Source organism: Oryctolagus cuniculus, chromosome 14 (genome assembly GCF_051225735.1).
Source record: "Oryctolagus cuniculus isolate XC-2025 breed Fujian yellow rabbit chromosome 14, ASM5122573v1, whole genome shotgun sequence".
In the NCBI taxonomy this organism is placed as follows: Eukaryota; Metazoa; Chordata; class Mammalia; order Lagomorpha; family Leporidae; genus Oryctolagus; species Oryctolagus cuniculus.
The window spans coordinates 13,363,546-13,385,427 of record NC_142880.1 but is presented as its reverse complement, the minus strand read 5'-3'; the positions used below and the strand labels follow the sequence as shown (position 1 = coordinate 13,385,427).

General features: G+C 41.9%; 1 protein-coding gene across 1 annotated transcript in view; it reads right to left on the bottom strand.

The window, feature by feature from the left end:
* ADGRV1 (adhesion G protein-coupled receptor V1) overlaps nt 1-21,882 on the bottom strand; it is a 603,645-nt gene that overhangs the window by 505,236 nt on the left and 76,527 nt on the right. The window contains exons 12-22 of the mRNA XM_089313009.1: nt 19,754-19,786; nt 17,378-17,504; nt 17,093-17,278; nt 16,224-16,404; nt 14,751-14,914; nt 13,199-13,322; nt 11,368-11,634; nt 7,043-7,169; nt 5,691-5,908; nt 3,843-4,586; nt 1,664-2,037 (exon numbers count right to left, since the gene is read on the bottom strand). Of these exons, the coding sequence (XP_089169135.1) occupies nt 1,664-2,037; nt 3,843-4,586; nt 5,691-5,908; nt 7,043-7,169; nt 11,368-11,634; nt 13,199-13,322; nt 14,751-14,914; nt 16,224-16,404; nt 17,093-17,278; nt 17,378-17,504; nt 19,754-19,786 (2,545 nt within the window). The remainder of the gene's footprint in view (nt 1-1,663; nt 2,038-3,842; nt 4,587-5,690; nt 5,909-7,042; nt 7,170-11,367; nt 11,635-13,198; nt 13,323-14,750; nt 14,915-16,223; nt 16,405-17,092; nt 17,279-17,377; nt 17,505-19,753; nt 19,787-21,882) is intronic.

The following is a 21,882-nucleotide window of genomic DNA, read 5'->3' as shown; positions in this document are numbered from 1 at the left end:
GGCAGAGTGGACAGTGAGAGACAGAGAAAAAGGTCTTCCTTTATCATTGGTTCACCCTCCAATGGCCTCTGCAGCTGGTGCACTGATCCAAAGCCAAGAGCCAGGTACTTATCCTGGTCTCCCATGGGGTGCAGGGCCCAAGCACTTGGGCCATCCTCCACTGCACTCCCGGGCCACAGCAGAGAGCTGGCCTGGAAGAGGGGCAACCAGGACAGAATCTGGCACCCCGACCGGGACTAGAACCCTCTGTGCCGGCGCCACAGGTGGAGGATTAGCCTATTGAGCTATGGCGCCGGCCCTAATTACTGTTTTGATCCAGCTTCCCATTAATGCACACCCTGAAAGGTAGCAGGCAATAGGCTCTAGTGCTTGGATGTCTGCCCCCCATGTTGGAGACCCAGATGGAGTTCCAGGCTTCTGGCCCCACCCTGGTTAGAGTGAATTGAAGATCTGTCACTCTCAAAGAAAATGAAAATATTTAATTTTTTAAAATTTCAGGCATTGAGAATTGAGGATTTTGTATTTTCCACCTAGAAGTGATGACTGTTGTAGGTATAATACAGGTTTATCAGAAAGTTGTTTAAAATTTAATGTGAGTTCTTCAATGGCTAAACAACTCTGTAAAAGTATTATCATAGGCGAACACATTTAAGTTGTAGATTTGTAGGAAGTTCGTCCTCCCTAGTCTATGATGATACTTCAGTTCTTGCATTACAAAAACAAAAGTAATAAACCACCATTTGAAGATTTCTCACGATGGTCAGCAAACCAAAGAGCTAATGGAGAAGCACAGCACTGCAGACAGCCAGGCACCCCAGTGAGCCCTATGGCCTCGGCTCTTCTTTCAAGGGCTCCCTGTCTAAGTTTTTCTTCATTCCCATTTACATGAACGTCCTCCTCAACCTGTTAGAAGCAGCCCAGAGAGGGGCTCTCCTGTTCCTTAGCATCGTGTCACAGACACCAAGCGGTCACACACAACACCTGGGAAGTAGGTACACAAGATCTCACCTTACCGAATAGGAAACCAAGATGATTACGAGTCTTCAAGGTGTCAGGAAGAATTGATAAGGACAAAGAGTCTAATAAATTAAGCGGGCCAACATGGCTGATAAGAAAGACACTTACACCCAGAGGAACAGTGTGATAATTTACGTACGCTTCACATGTAAAAGAAAAACTCAGTAATACTTTTACAAAGCTTCCATTACAATTACTTCTAAAAGCTTTGTATACATCAAGGGACTTCAAGTTCATAGAAACAATTAAAAGGAGCTCAATTCAATGGAACAAATTTGAAATCCACACATAGTCTTTTCATAATATTTTCTGTGAGCTTTTCATAGACCCTCTATATCTTATTTCAGTCACTTACAGCAGGCAAGAATACATTACTTTTGAATTACACATTCTTTGTCATGTATTAACTTTAAAGCAAAATGGTATAGATTCAATTGTTAACTTATCACTTCCATATCACTTCCATCAGCTCCTAAAGCTGATTCAAACAACGAACTCCCAAGAGTTGAGGCACTGCTATTCCTATTTGCAACCGCTGGTTCTAACATTTCTAGAGGAGTCTTACCAGCTGAAAGAAAGCCAGTGCCAAACAAACCTACCAACAATCAATTGTTTAGCTCCAAAATTCTGCAAGCTCTCTACTCACCTCTGGTATACAAGCTCCAGTGAAACCAAAGAGGCCATTGGCATTGTCACTTTTTTGTATTATTAATCGTGCTGTACTATTTTCTTCAGAAACGCGAGCTCCTCCATATACAGAGACCAGCTTGAGAATAAATGATTCCTCTCCTTCCTCGTCATTGTCATCTCTTGCAGAAACGATGAAGGATTTGTTGGCTTCTCCCTGTCTGAACTCCAGATACCCAGAAATGGGGTGCAAATCGCTCTTTGCGGGCATGGCATGAAGCTCATAAATTTCCTTCCGAGTCAGCTTCCGCTCGTAGGCCCTCACATCCTGCATCAGACCTGTGAATCTGTCGCTGCCATTCACCCCCGCCCCGACTCTCAGTACTCCAGGACCTGAAACGCAAGGTGGGTTGAAAGGCTGCATTGCCTGCAAGCATCCCGTCCCAAACCACAAATCTGATTCAGAAGGTGAGACGACTTCATTGAAAGACATTTCTAAATGGAAGTGTGACATAATCAGTATGTAGGTAAGTAAAGGTTATCTTCAATCACTAGTTTAAAAAAATGAATCCAGATAATCCAACAAGCACTGGGACTAATGATGTCTTATACAGAAGAAACTGGCTACTATATTCAAATTATATGATAAAAGTAGCTCCCATCAGTCGGTCAGATACATACTATTTCTGTCCAGAGTGGTATCAATATATAATACCTATACACATACACACATGCATACCTAGGGATGTGTCTACAAGAGGTCTTCAAAAGGCTTTTTGGAAAACTTGAATTCAAAAATAGTATGCATTTGCCATGACCTTTTTGAACTCCCTCATATAGAGGGTGACATTTCAAAAAGTTCTTGAAATTTTGTATTATAAAAAAAAATCACACTTGGATTTCAAATATCTTTCTGCACCAAAATAAATGTAATTCTATTTTTTTCTATGAACTTTGCAAAATACCCTTGTATATATGTGTGTATATATGGATAGACATCTCATCTGACATTTTTAATTCACTCCCACATCTAAAAGCAGAATGATGCAATTCGGCCACAATTTTAAGACTTTTGTAAGAATGTCAAAGCTTGATGTATGAGAAACTCATCTTGATTAAATGAAGTTGTGAAAACTCAGAAAAATGTTTCTGTGGGGCAAACACATCTATTTCTGTATCAGTCCATTTGTTGGTTGGATGAAGAGAAGTACTCTCCCTGGAACCAACATTAAACAAGTCTTAGGGACTTTTTCATAGTAACATACAACCCAACTATGTTACCATTTCTCAACAACCACCCTTTTCAGGACCCCATCTGCTCTTATTTCATTGCATGTTCCTTCTCTATTATGTTTATGCAAGATGAGAGATGGGCCGAAAATCTGGGAAAAGGCACAAGTAATATTTCTCATCAGTAGCTTCAGAGAAAGCCGCTTCCCAGGTCAGTCTGGACGCAGGTGGCTCCCAGGTTCGTCACAGGTAGCCTGCACCTTGTCATCATGATCACTCCCAAGCCTACGACAGAGGCCACCTTCTCCCCCAGCGACAGACCCCCTCTTTCACCAGAGTCCACCATTGTGCAGGCAAACCTATGGTAATGTCCCTTTCGGTGAATTTTCTGTCACTTGTCATGATCTTACAAAACCACCCATCATGGGTGTTCCCATCTAGAAGACTAGTGCAGGATACGTAAGTGATTTTACCTCCTCCTTTTGCACTGTTTTTAATGGTCTACCAAAAGGAATGCCAACCTAAGAGTTAAAGGCTCACATTCATGTCTCGGCTCCCCCATGACTTGCCCATGAGATGCTGGTTGAGTTATTAACTGACACTGAACCGTTTCCTTAGCTATAGAATATTGAACACCTTGCTTTGCTGCTCATTTCTCTACCTGAAATATCATTCCCCAACCCTGTTTCACCCCCAAGAGGGATTGATGTTTCCCCTTCAGTGTACTGCAGAGATCGCTGGGCACATCTTTCTCCTAGGGCCAACTCCAGTGTTGCTCAAGGGTAAAGATCTCACCTCAGTCATTTCTGCAACACTCAGCAGAGAACTTACTATGGTCTCAGACACCAAGTTTTGTTTGAAGAAATTAAACCGATACAAAAACAGTTAAGATACTGGTTAGCTTTTTCAAAAATTCAAGAGTTTAGAAACTTCAAGTTCAATATCCTGGTCATGAAGATGACACTCACCATCAGTGATGGCTTCTCCCTTCAGACTCCTGATTCCTCTGGGCATTGCATTTCCATCCAGGTAGAATTCAATGATCCCATCATCCAGGATAATTAGTAGATGCAGCCAAACACTTTCTTCTAAGTATTTCATGACTGTTGTTTTTGCAATGTATGTAGCATTCGAACCCAGAGTTTTGTAATGAAGGCAAAGCGTCACATGGGACTCATTGGTTTGAATTTTTACACCATAGTAGAGGCTTCCATTACCATCATCCTTGGCTATAACAAAACCATTTGTGTTAGCATTAGGCATCACCCAAGCTGAAAATGTGAAGTTGGTGATTGTGTTATTCCTGGAGGGATGGTATTTTGGATTGACAGTCCCGTATGCACCTGCTAGTCCGCTGAAGTACAGCACATCTGTTCCGCTATGGTGACGCCGTAGGTGTGGTTGCAAAGGCACAGTGCTGGGGAAAATCCCAGCTAGCAAAAAATCTATCATTGGTGGCAAACCAGCTGGGAACTCACTGGACAGGATTTCCCAGCCTACTCGTACATCCTCAAAGATACCCTGTTGCCTCAAAATGGTGAAACTGGCCACATAAGACATGTCATCTTCCGAGAGAACATCCTCCGCCACCTCTCTCACTAAGCACGCTGGATCCAAGATGAAAACACCAAAGGGATCATCATTGAATGGAATCGCCACTGTCACTTGAAGGTTGCTTCCTGCTATTTGGCCCCCAGGACCTGGAGACCCACCTATAAGAAGAAAATTCACAACTAGTGAGAAACCAGAAATTGAAGTACTTTCTCATACAAAGCACAAAAAAATCTGATTAAATAAGTTACTATCAATGAATAATAGTGTCAGGTTACAGCTGTCAAACTTCTCAGGGCATGATGTCACATAACAATAATTCAGTATAATTTTATTACTTCTAAGTCAAGTGTGAAAAGAGGATATGAATCAGAGAAGTTTAATTTCTACACTTAAAATCTACAGCAGGAGCCAGTAATGTGGCATAGCAGGTAAAACCACTGCCTGCAACACTGGCATCCCATATGGGCATCAGTTGGTGTCCTGGTTGTTCCACTTCCAAAAGCAGCACAAGACAGCCAAGTTCTTGGGCTCCTGCACACACTTCGGTGACCCAGATGAAGCTCCTAACTCCTGGCTTCCTACGGGCCCAGCCCTGGCCATCGCAGCCATCCAAGGAGTCAAACCAGAGGATGGAAGATTGTTTCTACCTCTCTGTGGCTCTTACTTATAAATATTTTCCTAACCCTAACCCCGATTCTAACCCTAAATAACCCTACATAAAAATTAAAGTCAACGGTAACTGGAACCTTGATTGTTGAAACTACAGCACCAAGACCAAGCTTTCTTTCTTCAAGATAACATTTTTAATTTTCATTACAGTCAAAAATGATGTAATGGCTCTACAAGAGTTCAGCAGATAAAAAGTAAGACAACCATAGTCCAGGAGGAAAATAGGAAAGGGCTATAAATAGAAAGACGTTCAACTTCCCTCACACAGTAAATTTTAAAATACAGAGACCAAGCTTCAAGCTATGACTCTGTACTTCCTAATTTCCACCACTCTTTTCTTGGAGAGGTTACATTTGCTGTGGGAAAAGTCTAGTTACCGTTTTGTAGATGTGAGCTTCTACCCATAGAATTGATCCATGCTAAGGCCACAAAAATGCTGCAAGTAATAATTCCATCAAAGGTATTTTTATGCTTAAGAAATAAATCAAGATACACTCACTTCTTCACCCATTGCCTTTTCCCAGAGCTCTAATTAAGTGTAGGAGGAAATAAAAAATATTAGTGGTAAAGTAAGGTTTGGAAAAACACAGCACCTGAAATGTTCACAAGTCTGAGAATATAAAACTCATTGAACTCAGGGATTTGATCTGAAACAGCATGGAGAACTACAGGCTTTGCTTCCTCTCCATCAATGAAGTTAACTGTCCCTAACGTCTCATAGAACTCTTGTCCAGGGGGCAGAGCAGAGCCATTGTGAAACAGCTGCCAAGACACAGAAACATTGCCAAAGTGTCCTCGGGTCCTCAAAATCCTGCAAAGAAAGCATAGAAGTTCTTACTAAAAACTCCTAAGTGGTGATTTGAACACTTGTTATTGAAGAGATAACACTTTTTCTATTTATCATCTTTTAAGTCAACCAGCCAGTCCCACTAAGCAACCATGAAGAATCTCATGGGAAGAGGAGAGTGAGCTAGGACTTCAGATATTAAAGAAAAGCAGTCTTCAAAGCCCAAACTGGAAGATAATCTCTAAAACCTAACCCAAAAGTATGCCAATGGTAACTGGCCAAGGTTTTACAAAAGCAAAGTACAGGGGAGAGTAGTCACATGTGCCCCGAGAGAATAGCTCCCACAGACTTACGGGAATTCCAGTTTGCCATCCATTCATATGAACAGTTTTGAAAATTTTCTCCAGCAATTTAAAATTTTGATAGATAAATATTTCAAGGGACAACATTGTGGTGTGATAAAACCACATGGCTCAGGGCCAGTGCTGCAACGCAGTGGTTTAACGCCCTGGCCTGAAGCACCAGCATCCCATATGGGCGCTGGTTCTAGTCCCAGCTGCTCCTCTTCCGATCCAGCTCTCTGCTATGGCCTGGGAAGGCAGTAGAGGATGGCCCAAGTGCTTGGGCCCCTGCACCCATGTGGAAGACCCGGAAGAAGCTCCTGGCTCCTGATTTTGGATCGGTGCAGCTCCAGCCATTGTGGCCATCTGGGGAGTGAACCAGTGGATGGAAGACCTTTCTGTCTCTACCTCTCTAACGCTTTCAAATAAATAAATCTTAAAAAAAAAAAAAAAAAAAAAAAAAAAAAAAAAAAAAACAACACATAGGTGCCATTTTGAATCATGGCTGCTCTACTTCCCATCCAGTTCCCTGCTAAAGTGCCTGGGAAAGCAGCAGGAGATGGCCCAAGTGCTCAGGCGCCTGCACTCCTGTGGGAGACTGAAGGGAGCTCTGGGCTTCTGCCATCAGCCTGGCTCAGCCCTAGTCACTGTGGGCTTTTGGAGAATGAACTAGCAGATGGAAGCTCTCTCTCTCATCCCCACCTTGCCATAACTCTGAAGTTCAAATAAATTTTTTCAAAAACACTATTTCAAATGTTTATATGCTTACCAGTATTATTTTGTCCAGTTTTGAAATGCCTTATCCAGGTATGCTTACCAAAATGTGTTCATCTTCCCTTCTTCTACTGCTTTGTCTATGGGCTCCAGAGAAAAAATACCATTTGGGTCATCATTAGCTTCAATTATCACTGTAGCAATTCCATGCTGATACACTACTGTATCGCCTAAATATAAAATGGAAAAGTCAACACAACAGTGAGTACCTAACATCAAATTTATACTTTTAAGAATCAGTTTAATGAAGTTCAAATTTTCAATCACTATTTCTTTACTGAAGGTCACACAACTGCAAACTATTGTCCTATTTCCTAAAAATTTAAATGCATGTATAACATATAATACTAATATATGTGTATATATGCACACATACACATAGAGAAAGATGAGAAATACCTAAATATGTTTAATGTGAAACAGTTCCTATTTCGTCTTTTGGGAAAATGTTTACTGTTGTAGGAACTACTTTATTAGGAAGTACACAATGCAGATACTTTTCTTCATAATAGGAAGTGGTTTAATAACTTAATTAAAAAGTAATTCTCTAACTTCAAATTTCTGAAGGTTTTATTTCATAAAAATCAAGCATTACTCCATCACATAAAAGTACTGCTTCCACGTTCACTGCGGTCACTGGCTCAGGCATCTACCCTTAGGCTTCTGTCTTCAGGAAATAGGGTCTGATCTGATCCCAGGGAGAACTAAGTGATCTTGATCGTGTTGAACATGAGTCCTCTTTGTACTGCCCTGTTCCCATAGCATGTCGGCACTGCCACTGCCTGTACAGAAGGTCCCCGGAGTTCCCCATCCTTTTGTTTTCACCCCAGCTGCTCTCTACGTGAGCAAAATCCTCCCCTGACCACCTCCCATCACTCTCCAGAGTCCCGTCCCAGCAACAATGACAGTGCCAGGAACTTTCCTGGGATTCCCAGGTTAGCCAACTGCTTCTCCACTGCGTTCTCCCATCACTGCTCACTCTGTCAATCTTTCATAGCAATCATCACATTCCAGAAGCACAGGCATGAGTGATTTTACTGTGAACTCTTTGGGCAAATGACTGTTACTCAATTCCATGCCTTAGAAGAACAGGTGCTTAGCAGTTGCTGCCTGGAAGTTACTTATAGCCGAACTGCTACAAAGATGAGAATACCACCAATTATTAACATTATAGAAACACATATGCACCACACCAGCACATCAAAACAATTACCTAAATATAAACTGAACTCAACCTCACTTGTTAAGCCAACAGACGGCAGAAAAAAATACATTGAAAATAGACCACACATCATTGTATGGAAAATGCTTGAAAAAGAAAAATAAAGATCATAAAATCTAACCAAAGTAATTAGGAACAAAACCTAATTTTTGCAAAGCTCTATCATTTGCATTGAAACTTCATTGTGTTCCTCTGTAAAATGAGCCACCCCTCGTTGACAAGCGACGTGAGGATGGCCATATCCTTGGATATAGCAGCAGGGCCCCCGTGAGCACCCTGCAGAGTTAACCCTCGGGTGCCAACACCACCGCCAGCCCCAGGTCATGTCAGAGAGGCTGCCCTGCCAGCATTCCTGTCCTTCGTGTATTGACAACCCAAAGGAAAACAGAATTAAGAATCAAGCACAACTGGTAGGGATTTCTGTCCTCCGAACTTTCATAGTGAAAGAAAGTACATTTTCAGTTGCCACCATTTTTAGACAAACCTTAACGATAAACACAGTGGCCACATGACGTACCACACAGACCCCAGGCCAGTAAAACACCTGTGTCCCTGTCTCTTTCCTCTCTGATCTCACTGTGTCTGGCTGTCCCTCTGCCTCGCCCTCAAAATCTAGTTTCCCCAATGCCACATTTTACCAATATACTAACAGAAAGTCTCTCTGAAGAGTCCCTTCTCCATCTTCTTTGTAGGAGATTTGGGAGGTGCAGGTCCACTATTAACTCCAGTGACATTTAATTCTCAAAGCTGTTTGAGACAAAAATTTTCACCTCAATTGCACCAAGTCAGTCATCAAAACCTTATTTCTAGAGTAAATTCTACCAAGACAAATCACTCCTTCAACACCTTTGTACCTTCACACTAAAGCTTTCTGTCTTCCACTTTTCTATCACCAAAGGCACTTTGATCTGTAGCAATTCTTTTCATTTTAAATTTTACGACAACGCATGGATTCAACAAATGCTCTGGTCTACATAAGGCCTCATTATGTTTTTACAGTTGTGGAATTTCTTTGGTAGCTGTTATTTTGCAAAGTTAAATTTTCCATGACAAGATGAGAGTTTTTAAGTTGTACTTTTTGGGTTTTCTGAGTTCGGCTTCATGAAAAAATTAGCAAAGTAAAGGGAGAAAGGAAAGAAGACAGCAGAAACAAAAACTAAGACTTTAACTTCTCTTTCTCCTCCTCTTCCTAGCTGTCTCAGTGCCCAACACACTAGAGTGAGCAGGAGGCACTCACATCAGGGTGGTGAGTGGTACAACACAGAGGCCCAGGGCAAGGGAAGTAAGGTGGGCACCTCCCTGGGAGAGAAGCTTGGGATTGGGTGCAAGAGCCCGAGTAGGGTGAGAGCATCTCCCATGGCCTGGTTGGGGGTGGCCCAGGGAAGGAAGCCACAGCCCAGGGGAGGAAACCCTGGGCAGCCTCACTGTGTGAGGAGGGTAACAGGAGTAATAGAAGAGCATCAAACACGTAAGAACCTCAAGGATGAAGGGGGCTGGATTTCCGTCAGAGAAGGGAATGGCAGAGATGTGCAAAGGGAGGGAACAGCAATGCAGTCTGACACAGAACAGGAATGGAGGGTCTGGAATAAACTAGTGAGCTTCAACACACAGATATGGAACTACAAACGACCAAGTGCCGTGCGGATGCATCCATGCTGACATTCCCCATCTCTGCACACTGAGAGGCCTGCGAGGAGCAAATCTTCACTAACAGTAGGCACAGCCAGTGCTCAAATCCTGGTTGCTGCATTGCATCCTTCACTGAAGGGAAGCCGGGCTTCTCGGAGAAATGGCCGACTTCGGGGTCGTGGCAGGAACAGCAGAAAATGAGCTTGGACAGCTTGCTGTGCTTGGGAGCAAAATGCTCAAAGGATAATAGAGAGGAGTCCCAAGGACAAAGACATCACCCTCCAGCAGGTTACCCCTGGTCAAGTCCAGGACAATTTGACCAATAAATACCAGTAGTGGTAAAAAAGCCCACTACAGAAATTCCCAAGTCCATACTCATAAGCGTATTGAGGACAAAACAATTTTATGAGTAACAGGATATACCTGCCTGCAGAATGTTTATTAATTACAAAAGGAAAAAAGTTCAGTAGAAAAGCTTCAGTGAGCACCTTAATCACAGTGAAACTGAAGATCACAGTGAGAATGACCTGAGGACAGAAGCTATGGGCTACGAACCAAGGGTCACTACTGTGAAATTCCTCCCAGGGACGAAACCCAAATCCATCAATGAAGGAACAAACCCACAGTGAGGGACAGGTCAGCCTGCCATACCTCTATCACCCAGGTCACGCAAGCCAAGGTTACAACAGGGGGACACTGCAGTGATCCCAAAAGGGGTCAATCTGCATGAAGGGGCATTATTGGATCAAACTGGAGAAACAAGGCCAGATGTGATCGTCATCACTTCCTGATTGCAACTGCTGAAGCAGAAGGTCCTAGTTTGTAGGAAAAGCTCATGTCCTCAAGGCTGATGGAGCCTGATGTCTTTAACTTACTCTCAAAATGTTCAGGGTGGGCAAAGCTCTGTGTAGTCGTGAAAGAACAAATTCAAGAGACGCGGTCATCGCCCTTGCAATTCACTACAGGTGGGGTCATACACTCTCAGGTCCAGACATGCTGCTGCATTTACAGCACGGAGAAGATGCAAGCGCACCTCGTTCTCCCTTTAATTCTCCTTCATTTTGGGGACAGCTCCCAAGAATTATCAAACAGCCAGCTGGGCTCAGTCACCTACACAATTAAACTTCCCAACCAAATGTGCAAGCATCAGGCTTCCCAGGAGCCAACATCAAAGGAGACCTGCTCCATAAGTCACTGGTGACTGGGCAAGCCTGGAGCAGCCATGTTCCATTGCCCACTGACGTTAGCCATACAATTTCTATCCTTTCATGGGAGTTCTCTCTTTGTGCCTCTGTGGGGAAAATAAAGATTAAAAGTAATGCCTGAGAGCACACCAGTGTCACACTTACATTCTTCACCCCCTTCCTCAAGAAAGCAATGGAACAAGCCCTTTTGTTTATGAATATGCACTGAGAAAGTGAAGCGCTCTCTGGTGTCACTACTGGAAGGCAGAACCTCATCTCATCCTAGAGCACCAACAGAAACCCAGACCTGCTGGGGAAATGCAACCCAGTCACCTGTCGAGTTGAAGAGGACAACATAGAAGGACTCCTCAGTCTCGGGGACCCCGTCTTCATGAACAAATACAGACAAGCTCCGCTCTCTGCTGCCAGCCTCAAAAACAAGGGCTTCCCCTTTTTCCACAGGAACAAAGTCACCCTCTCTTGCCGTAGCCTTCCCATCCATGGTGGCGTACTGGACGGTGCAGGTATCATCAAGGGACCCGTTCCTGATGACGGTGAAGTTAGCACTCTCGCCTTCCCGGACCCTCGCCACACGAGGTTCTGGAATGTCCACAAAGAAGGAGGTGAGTCTCTGAGCCCATGATCAGATTTCCAGAGAATTCTACAGTTTCTCCCTACCCACCGCAGGAACCCCATCTGCAGTGTCTGCAAGAATCAGCTACATGCCCAGCTCCCACGTGAGACCCCTCTGGCCACTTTGTCAGTTAACAGCCTTCCTCTTAACTCCAACGGAATCCATTGTCTTTGCTCTCCAATTTGTCAGTCAGAAACACACTATTTGAAGTCCTCTGCCTAACTGTTGCATATACCTCACCTTGACAATTGGCCAGGATAGGTCTTATTTTTGCCGCAGGAGTTAGCAGAAGGCTTAGCATCAGACTAACTCATTAAGTCCATATTGACTTAAGGCTAAGGACATTATCAATAAAATCTAAGAGGCTCAAGGATTCCTCCAACAATGAACTGACCTACAAAGAGTTGACCAAAAAGGTTTAAGAATTAACCATCAATTAAGTTTCATCAATAAAATTAACAGTTGGGTGGCCAAAGTTCTAAACAATTGATTAAAGTGGCCAGAGAAATCTTAATTATAATGTCTTTTTTTTTTTTTTGACAGGCAGAGTGCACAGAGAGAGAGAGAGAGAGAGAGACAGAGAGAAAGGTCTTCGTTTACCATTGGTTCACCCTCCAATGGCCGCTGCGGCCGGTGTGCTGCAGCCAGTGCACCGCACTGGTCCGAAGCCAGGAGCCAGGTGCTTCTCCTGGTCTCCCATGGGGTGCAGGGCCCAAGGACTTGGGCCATCCTCCACTGCACTCCCAGGCTATAGCAGAGAGCTGGACTGGAAGAGGGGCAACCAGGACACAATCCGGCATCCCGACCGGGACTAGAACCCAGTGTGCCAGTGCCGCAGGCAGAGGATTAGCCTATTGAGCCATGGCGCTGGCCTTTTATAATGTCTATTAAATATTAGTTACTATAGTAAGGGGTTATCAACTGGGTAGTACCCAGACTTGAGCCAGCCTGAGTGTGGCCTGGAAGAGAATACATAGAACTGTTTTTTCCAGACAAAGAAAATACCTCAGAATTGGAAAGGGGCAAGTAAAGCACATAATGGTATTTTTTGATTTAGAAAATCTTTAGAAGCATTTTCCTAAAATTTCAGACTAGTATCAGATGAATCATGAAATTCCATTTAAACAACCATCAACTGTACTTTATTTAAAATGTTCAGTTAGAAATTATTTACAGGAGCCAGCACTGTAGCACAACAGGTTAAAGACCCAGCATCCCATTTGGGCACCGGTTCGAGTCTTGTCTGCCCCATTTCTGATCCAGCTCTCTGCTATGCCCTGGGAAAGCAGAAGATGGTCCAAGTGCTCAGGCCCCTGCACCTGTGTAGGAGACCCAGAAGAAGCTCCTGGCTTCCGATTGGCCCTGCTCTGACTGTTGTGATCATTTGCGGAGTGAACCAGTGGATTGAAGACTGTCTCTCCCTCTTCTCTGTAACTGTCCTTCAAGTAAATAAATTTTTAAAAAATTATTTACAAGCATGTATACCATTTGTGAAAGATGTAAACTATGCAAATAAGATAGCAATCCCACCTGCAAAATAAATGGGGTCGTCATTTCTTCTAATCCTCAGAAGTGCAACTGTTTTATTGCCCACCTTAGCTCCTCCAGTGGCATTGACTAAGATGATGGTGAACTCCTCCATTTCCTCTGGAACCTTTTGTAAATGTGACACATTTTTAAGTTGGGTAATTCATGCATATAATTACATTGCAATTTTCTAAATTTTTTTTTTCCAAAAAAATGACCCATGAGTAATACTGTTCACTTCCACTTCTGAGATAGACCCTCCCTAACGTGTTCAAGGAAGCTTCCCATCTCCCATCCCCTCAAGGGCATTTGAATGTACATGCAGCGAAATAGCTTTCACCTAATAAAATGTAATGGAAATACAATCTGCCTTAAACAGCCCATAAACAGCAAAATCACAGAACTCATATCATTTCTATGAGAAAACAGCAAACATATTTGTTGGAAGACTAGAACAGTAAAGTAGCTGAGTTTATCACGGTCCCTAACTCTCAAAGGCTTCTTACACCCTCCACTGAACTTTTAGCCCAGTGAGTCATAAAGACCTCACTCGTGTGTCTCGTCAGAGGAGAGCCCAAATAAATCCCCATGTAAGCTGGTCCTCTCCTCACCCTGAATCAGGGAAGCGCTGGGATTTTGCCTCAAGGGGGTAAGGACAGGACCTGCAGCTCCCCCTCAGTTGTCACTCACTTTCTCCTTTTACCATCACTAAGAAAACCCTCCAGTGGGAGCCCGGATCTCGTGGTCCCATGGGCATACCCGTGTCCACAGAGGTCACACTGCAAACCAAGGGCTTCACTCTCGAACACTCTGGACTCTGGGCAGGACCATGTCACTGACCACACCGAGTCCTGGGAGTTAACCACGCCTGTGTGGGAACCCCAGCAAATAGCGCCCTCTTGGCTTTTACTCAGGCATTGCTCGGCCGAGTTCTTCATGACACTTGCATCAAAGAGGTGGGGTCTTTGAAAGTTCATGGACAATGTGTATTCTCAAAAAGTTACATATGATTTCAAAATCTTTCATCCAAATAAACTTACTTTTAATGCATTTTTCTACAAACTCTTTAAAGTTCCTCTATATATTTTTAATATTTCATAAATACAGCTTTAGGATCATAGAAATTCTTCCCACTGTACCCGTACTCCCACCCAAATTCCCACCCCTCTTTGTCCTCCCTCTCCTATTCCCAGTCTTATTTTTTTTACTAAGATCTATTTTAAATCAACTTTATACACAGAAGATTTACTATTCTAGGTAACCAGTTGAACACTTTAAAAAAAACTGCTCCTCTACAGTCCAGACAAGGGCTGCTCAAAGTCACTGCATCTCAAAGTTAATTTCATTTTTTCAGCATTCTTTTTTTTTCTGAGAAACTTAATTATCTTTGAAGAAAAACCCAAGATTGATACATCTTTTGAGAGCACTTAAACATAACTATGAGATGTAAGAATATCCCCCACTTAATACACTGAAACGAAATGTTTCCTTTTATTTAACAGAAAATTACTGAGTAGCTACAAGTAATACAGAAGGTCATACATGCCCCTCATACCTCATCTGGAAGAGAGTAAACACTGATGTTTTTTGAGAATTCCTGATCTCCAAAGAAAACGGTCCCTTGCAGTGGAGACACGTCTTGTGTGAAGTCTGGACTAACAACCCACAGCACACTAACATTCCCAAAGCTGCCTCCATTTCTCATTATGCCATAAACAGCTGCAAAATACAAACATGTACAATATATATGAATAAAGACTAAACAGCCTTCAAGCAATTAAATAAATTGCTCAAACAAGTAAAAATAACACCTCTTTTTTAATAAAGCTAACTGCTTAGCACAGCCTCCGAAGTAGACACAAATATAAATTAACCCATTTCTCCCTCCATAGGTACTGACTCAACCTTTTCTATCACACTTTGGTATTTTATTTATATTTAGTTTATTAGAAAGGCAGAGATCTTTCACTGTAGGTTCACTCTCCCAAGTTCCCACAACAGACAAGTGCTTGGCCAAGCCAACGCTATGAGCCAGGAGCACAATCTGGGTCCCCCACATGGGAAGATAGGAACCAAAGTACGTAAGCCATTGCCTGCTGCCTCCCAGGGCATACACATCAGCAGGAGGCTGGAATTGGAACAGCATCAGGACTCAAACCCTGGCACTCATATATAGGACGTGGGAGTCCCAAGCTGTGTCGTAAGCACTGTGCCCAATGCCCACCCCATAGTCTGAGATTTTACAAGTCACAGAGCATAGGAAACAGGATGGTGATTTGCTAGGTACAACATCATTGCGGGCATCTCCTAAAGGCACCTGGAAGAAGCTTGACTTGCACACACAAGAGGGACTTCTACCCTTTGGACACTGCTCCAAATACACAATAGTTCTCATTTCCTGCTAGTGTAAACAGGTCCCTAGCAATAAGTCTCTGTTTTAGTTCTTGCTATTTGACTTGACCCATCTCCAAGTGTTTGAATTGCACTGCATCTGATTAGTGGAAATCAAAAGGTAAGTGAAGCCATCAGCATCATCATAATACTGTCCAAGAAATAAAAATGGCAACCCTATGTATGATTTTTAAAAAGAACCATCTCTCTGGGGCCAGTGCTGTGGCACAGCAGGTAAACCTGCTACTTGTGATGCCAGCATCCCATATAGGTACCAGTCATATTCTGGTTGCTCCATTTCCTATCCAGCTCCCTGTCATGGCCTGGGAAAGAAACAGTGGATGGCCCAAGTACATGGGCTCCTGCACCCACATGGAAGACCAGGATGAAGCTCCTCACTTCACACCAGCCCAGCCTTGGCCATTTCAGCCATTTGGGGAGTGGACTGACAGATGGAAGATCTGTCTCTAACTCTGCCTATCAAATAAATAAATCTTTAAATAAGTAAGACCCACCTCTACACTATATATAATTTGTAAGGCAGAACAGAAAACTGAAAATAGTTACTAAAGAAATAGACTAGCAAAATAATTACACAACTTTTAAGGAAACAGAATATAAAAATCAAACACATTACCGCTATAGACACTGTCTTCTTTGCTCTCACTTATTGTGACAATTGGACCATCAGAAACAAACTCTATAATCCCATGAGGGTCATCATTTTCCAGAATCGTAATGTTGACAACAGTAGCACTTCCCAGCTTGCTCTCCCGTTCACCATGACTGCTGAGGACCACCCAATAGTGTTCATCCAACTGCAATGAACATGAGTAGTAAACAAAAGACAAAGTGCACATTTTCACAGCAAACACAAATGCTATGGATACAAGCATGTTAATACATATAATCAATTCTTCAGAAACAGGTTACCCAGAGAAAAGCAGCTTTTAACATTCTCTCAATTAAAAGAGATACTGGATATAAATATACATGTCCAAAAAATGTAAGGGTTAAAACAATGATACTACTCTGCAATAGTAAACAGACTGGACCTCATCACTGATGATAGTCATTTAAGCTAACAGACGGGAATAAAGTAAGATCAGCTTACAAGCTACATATGCATTAGTGGATGAACACAAACTCTCTGGGTTTACAATATGAAACTTCTATTTCCTTGTAAACTGCAATTTTACAGCAAACCTTGATTTCAAAACTATATTACTGAATATTCAGCCAATATAGATCACATAAAATAAGGCTTAACTCAATGCTAAAAGCAGCTGAACACTGGTCAGAAACAGAGCAAGTGTTTGGGATCCTTTGTGTAGCACAAAAATCACAGCATTCTCAGTGTTTTTTTCTTTCCCCTTAAAGGTAAGTGCTTCTCATCCTTTCTTCACTCTCTTCTCTACGTCCAATTCCTGATGTTCAAAGTCTATCCATCCTATACCAGATAATACCAACCTTCCACGATGCACAGGTTAAAATGAAACTGCATACCTCTGGCACCCCATCCAGTCTCGTCAGCAAGGTGATGACCACCTCCCGCTCCCCAGGTTCAAACTCCAGCACTCCTGTGTTCCCGTAGAACTCGCTGTTGTCTCTTGGCTCCACGTGGTAGCGCAGAAACTGCTTCACCAGGGCGCCCCTGGACCGCACAATGCGGAGCTCCACAGAGTCCCCTTCCTTAAAAAACAAAACACCCACCCCAGAGGTTCAGATCCTTCCAGCTCGTGCTTCTGAAGCTGTGAGCACAGGCTACACGGCGGATTCTTTCTTACTCACTTTAACAACGTAGGGTCCTCGGGAAGCAGGAGAGAACTCAAACACTCCCCCGGGATCATCATTTTCCAAAAGGATTAGGTCACGGCTCGTATATCCCGATTTCAGCACTTGACTCTCCACGTTAATCCTAGAGAAGAGGGAAAACGGGCACTATTTTCCCCCGAGTCTTATTCTGAATTTTGCAGGATTCTAAGGCTCACTCCAGATAATGAGAAAGAAGGCAATCAGCAAAGACCCTTGAGTAAATTCAGGGTATTAGAAAGTTTTACTTACAACAGTTATGGAGGAATTTACATAATGAATTCGTTTTTTTGTTTGTTTGTTTGTTTGCTTGTTTGAGCAAAGCCAAACACTGCATATGTTCCCTAAGAACTCAACCACCTGAGTTGTCAAGGTTTATAGAAACTATCAAAATGGACAGATTTTACTCCAGCTGTAGAAAAATTTGAGACATGTAGTGGAAAATAAAAAAAGATTGTTTTAGCTTCACATAACTGAAATTCTTTAAAAATTTCATTAGATAGGCTTATACTAACTGAACAAGGATACACAAATGTGGGATAATTATGTGGAAAAGTCACTTTTTTCTAAGTAAACAGTTATTCAGTTTCAGGAACTCTTTATGGCTTTCAAATTCTTCCTATTAAACTCAATTTTAACCAAGTGTATTTTTTCATTTTGTGTGGAATAAAATGAAGGACACATGAAGGAAAAAAGGGGGCGGGGAATAGAAGGGATTCGAGATACAGGACATGTTATAATAATTCCTATATACATCTCAAAAGAACGGTCAATTTTTTTATTCTGGTTTTATGCTCAGCGTGTAATTAGAATGATCAAAGGAGCTGCGTGGCTCAGGGGATTTAAGAGCCAGAAGGCTCCTAGGAATTCTCACTCCCTCACAAAGCTCTGAGCACTTCCAAATGTCACTCCCTATCGAACTAGCAAAGTACTCCACATAAAACCTCAAAACCACAAGGAAGCCACAATTAGTGTGCAGAAGTACATTGGAGGGGCAGCTCTCCTCCTGTGTAACAGAATCTGAATCAACAGCCTTCCTTAGCTTTTAGAATCCAAGGCCAAGGACCTAGCCTGTGGGTGCCACAGAACAGACAGTCCCAACAACAGCACAGCTCTTTATTACATTGTTAAAGCAGTCTCATGGTTTTGACAGAAATTTTGCCCGTATTTCATTTACATCAATGTCTTTATTAACTAAAATATCCCATGTGCACATAAGTTGCCAAGAAAACTAGATCAGAATGCAATATAAAAGTCCATCCTGAGCTTTGAAAAAATTTCTTCTACTTTCTTAGAATCTGTTATCCTTATGTAAAATAGAGTTTCTGAAAAGTTTTGTGTACAACACTGAGCTGTAACCAACAAATTGCTTAGATGCACTCAGAAAACCAATGGAAGAATTAAAATAACTGACAGCTAAGAGGCTTAATAAACATGTTGGGGCTGGCACTCTGCAGGTCACGCCACTACCTGCAGTGCCAGCATCCATGTCAGAGCCCCAGCTTGAGCCCCAGCTGTTTCACTTCTGATCCAGCTCCCTGCTGATGCACCTGGGAAATCAGAAGATGGCCAAGTCCTTGGGCCTCAGCTACCTCCAAGGGAGACCCAGTTAGAGTTCCCAGCATCTGGCTTCAGCCTGGCTTAGCCCTGGCTGTTGTGGTCACTTACAGAGCAAACCAGCAGATGCAAGATTTTCTCTCTCTGCCTTTCAAACAAATCTTTCAAAAAACTCAAACAAATGAAAGATGTTGAGTAAGAATTTCACAATACTTGTTTCTGAGGTCATGTTAAATTACCAAAAAAATTTTCAAATCTTTAAAACATATTATGCTAATCTTTAACTTTCAAAAAAATTTTATATATTTAAAAGGCTAAGAGAGAGAACGATTTTCAATCTAGTGGCTTACTCTCTAACTGCCTACAACATCAAGGACAAGCAAGAAGCTGGAAACTCAAGTCTCCCATAGAGGTAGCAAGGACCCAAGCATTTGAGCCATCACCTGCAGCCTCTAGGATGATTAGCAGGAAACGAGATCAGAAGATTAGAACAGACAGGTTCTAAACAGCGCTGATATGACATATGGGATGCAGTTATCCCGTGAGTTGGCTTAAACACCCATCCTTCATTCTCTAATTTTTTAATCAAACATTTTACATGCATTCATAATTTAAAACTCTTAGGCTCAAAAATAACTATCAGCACTCCCCCCATGAGAAAGTGAACCTTCACACAGAACATGCACAGGCAGGTGGAGAAGCACAGTCTCTCCAGATCCAAGATCATGCACAACGGCAGCCACTTGCAAAGCAAAACGCCCCATCACCAAAAGTCAAGATCTCGTTTTGTACACTTACCCGAAGTACACGACAAACCTTTCAGTTTCTACCCTGTCAATACAGAAAGAACTGTGGGGCGGGGGGAAAGGCTATGGGGGCAGCACCTGCCAACATCTCTCGCGTTAACAGGGCTGGAAACCGAGACTGGCAGGGAGAAAACAAAGCTCACAAAAATATTGGTTCTTGGTTTTGTTTTTGTTTTTTGTGCCAACAGTAGGAACAAACACTTTATGGGAACTCTGAACACTGCGTCCTTTGCTACACACAAAGGCTACCAAGGCACCCACTTCTGCATGATGATCCTGTGGCCAGCTTCATTCGAGCCAGGCTTTTCCCCGCCTCCTCCCAGGCATCGTGCCTGCCAAGCCCCGCACACTCCTGAACCGCAGCAGCTGAGCAAATTCCATTCAGCCCTGCTTATAATCACTTGGTGGTTTTAATTAGGTTTTAAAAAAATGAAAACCTCCATCCTCAGATCTCAAGCCAGTTGCTCTTTTAAGTCGGGAAAAATCATAACTCTGCAGAGAAATCTTATCATTCATGGTCTGCATAGAAATACACTTAAGAAACCATAAGGCATCATTATATCTTTTCGCTAAGACAAATGTCACTTACATCCAAACACTTCTCAAATCCATGGTTTTCATCCTCAAATAGCCTTGAAAGCACATGTCAAGTTGTACAGTCCCTAAGCTTCACTTTTAATGTCAAATACACCACTTATAAACATGGGGTTGTATATATGAAACTTTTCTGAAATAAACTGGCATACTGAAAGTGTTTGATTTTGGGAAAATGCAGTAATAGAATATTTTAACTAGCATAGGACTGAAAGAACCAAAACTGGGCATCAGGACAACTTTTTTTGAAATGCAGAGAATTTGAATTTGACATTAAGTGAAAACTACATAGCATCACAGTAAGCGCTTATTACTTTTTGTGCAATATTGCTTTGTGACACATAATCACACTTATTAGCGTTCATTCTTTCACTTAAATTTGTTTGGCATTTGAGGACAATTTTGGTATGCAATCTCAAGTCAGAAAAACTATTCTCACATTTACTTAACAAAATCAGTCTTGGAATCTTCAGGTGTGATGTCCTCACATTCTTGTTCATGCAGTTGAGCAGATAAGCGTATACACTAGTTGCTAATTGAATTAAAACATTTCAATGCACATTTCAACTAACTTGCTCTATGGGAAAAGAACCAACAATCCCTGAAATTTTGTACCTGATAATATATTTTTTGTTGCACAATATTTTTACCAATAGGAGAGATGGGGGGGAAAAAACCAAGATTTCAGAATTGTATTTCATGTCAAATGTTTACATAATATTTTCCAATCACTATCTTGAAAGACCAAAGTCAACATGAATTTGCAGAGTTTAAATCACTCATGAAATATTCAGCTCAAGCAGAAAGTATACAACAAAGTGTCTGTGGATTGCTACAGCTTTGGTTTAGTATCATTGTTAGTTTTGTTCTCCTCTAAAACTGTCCATGGATTCAACAGGTACTCAAACCTAAAGAACCAAAAGGCATATGTGAAAAATATTTTTTCCAGTTTACATGTAACTTGGATTATTTTTTCAGATGAAACACCTTTCCTTAAGACTCAACCTAAGAGTAAATCCATAAATAATTCAGATCATGTGTGTGTGTATGCATGTATTTTACACTTACTGTTTGGCTTTTGGATTTTGTGTTATTGGTTTTTTTTGCTGTTGTTTTACTTTTTACATATGAAAGGAAGTGAACATACGGTGATTCAGAAAGTAAACAAAATGAACAATGGAAAATATGTTCTCTATACTCTGTTTTTCTCATAAAAAACTGCATCAGACTTTTAGTATTCTTAGACAAAATATCTACAAAGTAAAACACATAAGAAGCAAATCGTAAAATACAGGAGAAAGATATTACATAAAAGTTTTTATTACTTCAGTCCTGAAAACCACAGTATGAACTGTCTTGAGTACATCTGAATTTTACTATTTCTAAACATGAATTGTGCAAAGATTTCAAACCACAGTAATTTCTCTAATCTATGTCTACTTTAATATAAAGAAACCCATAGACATTAAGCTTGGTCTTGATCTTTAAAAACTGTTAACATCAATTGAACACAATAGTTATTCATTT